The sequence below is a fragment of the Fukomys damarensis genome, unplaced genomic scaffold (genome assembly GCF_012274545.1).
Source record: "Fukomys damarensis isolate Sample0158 unplaced genomic scaffold, DMR_v1.0_HiC HiC_scaffold_28, whole genome shotgun sequence".
Lineage (NCBI taxonomy): Eukaryota > Metazoa > Chordata > Mammalia > Rodentia > Bathyergidae > Fukomys > Fukomys damarensis.
Genome location: NW_022900940.1, coordinates 156,470 through 163,696, shown reverse-complemented (window position 1 = coordinate 163,696; position 7,227 = coordinate 156,470). Strand labels below are relative to the sequence as shown.

General features: G+C 46.0%; 1 protein-coding gene across 2 annotated transcripts in view; it reads left to right on the top strand.

The window, feature by feature from the left end:
• The window catches only part of Chst13 (carbohydrate sulfotransferase 13), an 18,955-nt gene extending 12,587 nt beyond the window's left edge, over positions 1 to 6,368 (top strand). Inside the window, exons 2-3 of one of the 2 annotated variants that reach the window (XM_010608073.2) lie at positions 2,356 to 2,438; positions 4,964 to 6,368. In XM_010608073.2, the coding sequence (XP_010606375.1) occupies positions 2,356 to 2,438; positions 4,964 to 5,806 (926 nt within the window). In that variant the 3' untranslated portion in view covers positions 5,807 to 6,368. Of the gene's footprint in view, positions 1 to 2,355; positions 2,439 to 4,963 lie in introns of those variants that run through there. The other variant, XR_777104.2, reaches the window with a different exon arrangement.
• Positions 6,369 to 7,227: the final 859 nt, after the last annotated feature.

The window sequence follows — 7,227 nt, the reverse complement described above, 5'->3', positions numbered from 1 at the left end:
GCTGCACATGGATCATTCTCCAAAATAGACCACATACTGGCTCACAAAACAGGTCTAAATAAATGCAAAAAAATTGAAGTCATCCCCTGTTTATTATCAGATCATAGTGCAATCAAACTAGACATCAATAGCACAAGAAACTATAGAAACTTCACAAGCACATGGAAACTGAACAACACTCTCCTAAACAATCAATGGATTACAGAGGAAATTAAAGAAGAAATTAGACAGTTTTTACAAATAAATGAGAATGCCAATACAACATACAGGAATCTTTGGGACACAATGAAAGCAGTTCTACGTGGAAAATTCATAACATTGAATGCCCACACTAGGAAAACAGAGTGGGCTCAAATAAACAACTTAACGATGAAACTTAGACTCCTAGAAAAACAAGAGCAAGAAAACCCCATAGCTTTGGGTTTTATACAGGTACTTGTCATTTTGATGCTATTCTCTTCTACTCTTAACCTGTATTGTGTTTTTATCAAAAAGGACACTGGAGTTTGTCCAGTGCTTTTTCTGTATCTGTTAGTGATCCTGTAGGTCTTTTCTTTATTGTATTAATGTGATGTATTATACTGATTGATTTTTTATATATTCAGCCAATATTGCATTCCTACGTTAAATCCTACTTGGCCACAGTATACTTTTATAATCCTTTTTATATGATGTTGGATTTGGTTTGCTGGTATTTAATTGAGGAGTCTATGCATATATTTAAGATATTGGTCTTTAATCTTCTCTTTCTGTGATGTCTTTGTCTGGTTTTGGTATCAGAGTAACACTGACCTTATGAAATGGGAAGTGTTTTCATCTTCAAAGGGTTTGTGAAGGATCAGTATTAATTCTTTAAATATTTGGTATAATTCACCAATGAAGACATCTGACCGTGAGCTATTCTTTGTGAAAATTTTTTTGATCACTAACTCAGTTTCTTTACTTTTTTCAGGTCCTTAGTCATTCTGGAGAATTTGTATCTTCCTAGGAATTTTTTCCATTTCATGGAGGCTATCTAATTTGTTGGCTTACAATTATTCATAGTATTGTCTTGTAATCCTTTATTGTTTCTTTAAGGTCAGTTTAATTTCCCTCCTCCACAATTCTTAGTTACTTTAGCCTTTTCTTTTTGGTCAATCTAGCTAAAATTTGCCAGTTTTGGTGACCTTATCAAAGACTGCATTATATTTCATTTGTTAAAAATCTAAACATTTTAATGAAAAATATGATCAAGAAGCTTATGACCAATATACACTAACTATGTTATCAAGAAAACAGATGCTCCTCAACTGATGATGGGGTTACATCCTGATAAAGCTATAGTAAGTTGAAAATATTTAAACTCAGAAATGCACTTAGCACACCTCTTACCAATCAGCACAGCTCGCAGGAGCAGCCACAGGGAAGCTGTCTGTTTCCTCTTGGGATCACAGGGCTGCGGCTCCTGCCACTACTCAGCAGCACTCTCAAGAGGAGCATTTGCGTACCGCCAGCCAGGGAAAGGTTCACATTCAAAATTCAAAGTGTGACTTCTATGACATAGCTTTCACACCATTGTACAGTTGAAAAGTAGAAAGTTGCATTGTTGTGTGTCAAGGACTGTCTGATATTAATATTAATTTAATAAGTTTAAAATTACTTTTAAGACAAGTTTTGAGCAAACATAATTTTTTAAGTAGATGAGTTCTTCTATAGTTTCAGGGAAACTGAGGCATGCAGCAGTGAGACAGACAGATAATATCCTTGCTTACAGGGGCTTCAGTCCTGGTGGTAAAACTGCATTTGGCATGAGGGAGCACATGCACCAACAGGGGAGATACAGGGTTCCCAGGAACCCACAATGGTGTGGCAGAACTCAGTGAGCTATCACTCTGAGAACCACAGCCTGCCTATGCCAGCTTCACCACTACTTATCCCTTTCTGGCTGACTACACCCAGGACCTGGAGCACTGAAAAGCCAGCCAGATGAGCAAGCCCCTCGGGGCTTTACAGATGTGGAAGTGGCAGGGGTGGGCGTGAGATGAGGGGATGGAAGAGGGTGAGGTTGGGGATCAGGCCTTTCTCAAAGAGTTGGCTGGCTGGGTATCTCCTACGCTCTTGTCCTCTCTTGCCTAATACCCTCCAGCTTTAGAGGGCAGAACATGGGAGCAAAGAGGGCTCCAAGAGCATTGCCCTGATAGATTAGCAGCCCTACCAATGCCTTTGCTGCACCAAACACCCAGGAGACAGAGACACAGAGAGAAACTGAATTTCAGAGGTGGGTCAGATGTACACTAAGTGGGATGGCCAAAACCTGTTGGTTCGGAGCCAGCTCACCTGATGCAATGATGATACTTCTTTTCTTGTGCCCCACAGCATTTGAAAACAAGTCCCTGGGCTCCCTCTGGCTTGGTGGGGAGAGACGGAGTCCCCTACAGCTGCTCTATGACCTGGACCAGGTAGGTGCACAGACTTACCTGAGGGATGCCTCCCTGGCTAGGGAATCCAGAGCCCCAAATTGCAATTGTTGTCACATGGCTGAATTCCACAGTGGGGCATGCAGGAGCTTCACCATCCAGAGAGTGACAAAGACACATCCTGGGGGTAAATTGGGCACCTAGAGTCTCAACTCACTTCATCATTCCTCCCATAAGAGCCTAAGGCCATACTCTGTGGCAGAACTCTTCTGCATGTTTTAGACATAAATAAGGGTAAATAGCTAGGTGTGGTGGTGCACACCTGTAACCCTAGCACTCTGGGAGACTGAGGTAGGAGATCACACGTTCAAGCCCAGCATGGGCAATTTAGTGATTTAGAAAGACATGGTCTGAAAAATAAAAAGTGAAAAGGGCTAGGGATGTAGCTTAGATTTAATCCCCAGTGCTAAGAAAAAAAAATTAAAATAGACCTGTGCCTGCTCCAGGGAGTCCATAGATCAATAGGGAGGCAGTAATTAAGCTAATCTTCAAATTTTCCTATATGCTGCAACAAAAAAATGTGCACAGAGTTCCCACGTTTTTATGTTATTCACAAGCAGATGGAACAGGTATCCCACTGGGTTGTGCACATAAGTCCTGCTGGGACTACATCATTCTCCAACACACACACACACACACACACACACACACACACACACACACCTGTACAGATGTGCCTTGATTTATTAAGGGGATATGTTCTGAGAAACATCCTAAGTTGAAAACTTTGTTAAGTCTAAAGTGCATTGGATACATCTAATCTCCTGCATGTCCTAGCTTAGCCACACAACATTCTGTAGAGGATGGTTGTTTTCTCTCACGAACACAGGGCTAACTGGGAGTGGCTCGTGTCCTTCATGGCCAAGGCCAAAGTTGGCCTTGGTGAGACTGTCCCAAGGTGAGACTGTGACAAAGTAATGCAATAGATGCGATGGGGCAGTCGACACTATGCAAAAGCTTAGCCTTGCTGAAACAGTTTCTATTTTCTTTAGTGCCCCTTTAAAATCTCAATATTAAGCCCAGTTCTGCACTTTAGGTGTTTTCCCATCTTACTGTATTGTGGATACTTTCAGCTATTTTTACAAGCATCAGAAACAGGGATATACATTCAGATGGGAGCATACACGACCCACTTCCCACCCCACTGAAGGCAGATGTTCTCATGCAGGCACAAGGTCTGGGGCTCCACCACTTGAGCCTCTGCTCTGGCATTGTCTGAAGTGGAAATACTCTAAAAAACTTTGTTCTTAACTGAGTAAGAACTCTCCATAAAATTCACTCTTAGAAAATGCCCAAGTCAGTGGTTTCTTTGTATTTTTACAAGGTTGTGCACCCATCACCATTATCTAATTCTAGAAAATTTGCATCAGCCAGGAGATACCCCTTACCTATTAGGAATCGTCCCCTTTTCTCTTTCCCTCAGTTCTTGACAACCATTCATTACTTTCTGTCTCTATAGTTTCACCTATTCTGGTCATTTCTTATAAGAGCAGCCATTTAGCATTTGGCCATTTGTGTCTGGCTTTCTATCACACAGAATATTGCTTTGGAAGTTCATCTATGTTGAAAGACATACCTGTTCCTTTCTATGAACATTCCACTGTGGGGCTATACCCTATATTATCCATCTGTTCATCAGTTGGTGGACATGCAGGTTGTTTCCACTTTTTGACTAATGGGAACAGTGCTATGAACATTAATACAAATACTTATGTGACATATGATTTTATTTCTCTTGGGTGCTTACCTGGGAACAGGCCTGCTGGGTCATATGTTTACTTTTTTGGGGAAGCTACCAAACTGCTCTTAGCAGCTGTACCATGTTTCAGTCCCACCAGCAATATATGAAGGTTGTACTTTCTCCATGTCCTGACCAGTATTTGCCACTGTCCTTTTTGTTCTATCCTGAAGTCTTTTCAACACAATGTTAAGAAATTAAAACTTTTTTTTAAATACTGGGGATTGAACCCATGATCTTTGCTCTGAGCTATATACCCAGTCCTTTTTGGATTTTTATTTTGAGGCAGTGAGTTGCCTAGTCTGGGTTGGAATTTGTGGTCCTCTTTTCTCAGCCTCCCAGAATGCTTGGATTACACAAAGGCAGTTTCCCCCTTTACAAGGAATTAGTTACCATTCTTACACCGAGTCCTACTTTTCGTAGATGGAACACGCCGATGTCACTCTCTATCTGGACTTACACTGACATTGTCAAAATTCAATATTATATTCCTCCTGGTGCCCTGTGACTCATCTAGCACACCCGATTAGTCACGTCCTTCACCTTCTGCAAGCTTAGATTCTATTTCTTCCAAATGCAAGTATAGGAGAGATGCTTGGGGCCTAAACCTCAGTGCCTGCTGGCAGGTCTGGGGTTCAAATCCAGATGCCCAGACCAGCTCCTGCCAGTCCCCGGGGTGTCACCTGGGCACAGGAGCAGAGCTGTGGCCAGCTAAGCGCGGGGACAGCAGCTCTGAGGGGAACCTCTGTGTCTTCCCTGTTGCCTGCAGAGTCAGCGCTCGGCCCTGGCAGAGGTGCACCGGCAGCGGCGAGACCTCCTGCGCCAGACCTGCAGCCGCCTCACACGTCGACAGCATCTGCTGCGGCCCGAGGACCTGCGGCACGTGCTTGTGGACGATGTGCACGGCCTGCTCTACTGCTACGTGCCCAAGGTGGCCTGCACCAACTGGAAGCGAGTGCTTCTAGTGCTGAGCGGCCGCGCCCGTGGCGACCCCCACGCCATTCCCTCGCACCAGGCACACGCGCCGGACAGTCTGCCTTCGCTGGCTGACTTCACCCCGGCGCAAATCAACCAGCGGCTGCGCACCTACCTGGCCTTTCTGTTTGTGCGCGAGCCTTTTGAGCGCCTGGCGTCTGCCTACCGAAACAAGTTCGGGAGACCCTACAGCGAGGCCTTCCAGCGGCGCTATGGCACACGCATAGTGCGGCGCCTGCGCCCCCGCGCACACCCCGATGCCCTGGCTCGCGGCCACGACGTGCGCTTTGCAGAGTTCCTGGGCTACCTGCTGGATCCCCGCACTCGGCGCGACGAGCCCTTTAACGAGCACTGGGAGCGAGCTCACGCGCTCTGCCATCCGTGCCGCCTGCACTACGACGTCGTGGGAAAGTTTGAAACGCTGGCCGAGGACGCTGCCTTTGTCCTAGACTTGGTGGGAGAGCCAGGCCTGCGTTTTCCGGGGCCGCCAAGCCCCAGAGGGGCTGCCGCTGGCGACCAAGCCGCCCGCCTTTTTCAGAGCATTAGCCCCTTCTACCAGCGGCGCCTCTTCGACCTCTACAAGATGGACTTCTTGCTCTTCAATTACTCAGCCCCGTCCTACCTGCGGCTGCGTTAGTGGCACTGCATTCCCCCAGAGGATTGGAGATCTGCAGTGAAATCGGAGAGTGGGCCTTTCAGACAGGACCTGAGGGTTTACTGGTGGTCCTGCCCAAGACTCAGTCGCCCAATGACCCCTGCAGAAACATGCAGATGGTAGCCCACCTGGGCATGAGTCATACCTCACTGGGTTTGGGTACAGACCCTCTTAGGTGTCCAGGCCTGCTTCTGCTTGTTTCTTCTACTTGCTGCAGGTGGTATGCATCCCTTAGCTCTTCTGAATGGATGAAACTTCGTAAACCATTTGGGGGGCTGTGAGTGGCCAACGTTTTGAGAGCCAAGTGTGACCCTGAACCTGTCCATGGGGAACTAAGCAGATTGGTGATGTTTGGTTCATTGTGTCTGAGGAGCCACTGTAGCCTCCCCACTTTGCTTATCCTGGCAAGAACAGACCTGGCCAAAGGGGAAAAAGTCTTCCCTGCTCAAATCCTTACTTGGGTTTCAGTCTTGCAGGATGGTAGATCTTCCTGTGTGCCAGCAGAGCCCAGTACGATGTTAGGGTTTTTAGGACAATGCTCAGCTGGGACAGTCATGTTTTAAAAATAAATGTTTGTTTTTTAATTTTTGACTTTTGGGAGTTTCTGCTTTACTATGCCATTTGCTGAGGTCATGGAGCTGATACATCTTGGACAACTCACTGAGTCTCTGGGCCTAAGTTTTTCTTGCTGCCAAATGGGACAGGAACGTTACATGATTATGAAGATGAAAGGAGAGTGATCCTAGGACTGGGGTTACCTCCACAGCAGCCCCTAGCTGTGAGGGGCCAGGTACACAGAGGCATGGGTAGGGTTTGTGCTGTGCAGGTGTGTGGATTGTTCAGTGGCTCAGTGGTGTCAATTTGGTGCCAACCTGGAAGAGATCTAACCTTTCACTCTGATCTGTACCAAGGATGTGCAACCAAGGTAGCTCAGCCAAGTCATGTGCCTTCCACTGCCTTCCACCTCTGGGTTGAGTGTGCACATCAGCGTGAATGTGATTGTGTGTGTGTGTGTGTTGGGCTCCTTGGCAATGAAGATCATCTGTCCTTTTGGTTTTGGGGAGAAAAGCAGCCATGGGAGTTCCTCAGGAGAAACCAAATGCTCCCTTTGTAAATGTCTGAATGCAGTAAATCCCTGACTCAGGAGCAAGTTCCATTCCTGGAGAATGTCAGTAAGCTGGATCAGTTTGTAAGTCAGACAGAGTCTTACACACCTTTGACACAAATATACAATGTACATTACTTTGCACTTCCTAGCAGTTCCTTCCACACCATTGCTTTTCTCCTTGCTTCCAGACATGCTGGGCTCTGACTGAACATTGTAACACTGTGCACTGTCACACTGTACAGTGAGCACACAGCAGCACAGCTGTGACAATTCAGACACATGCTACTTATGTAAT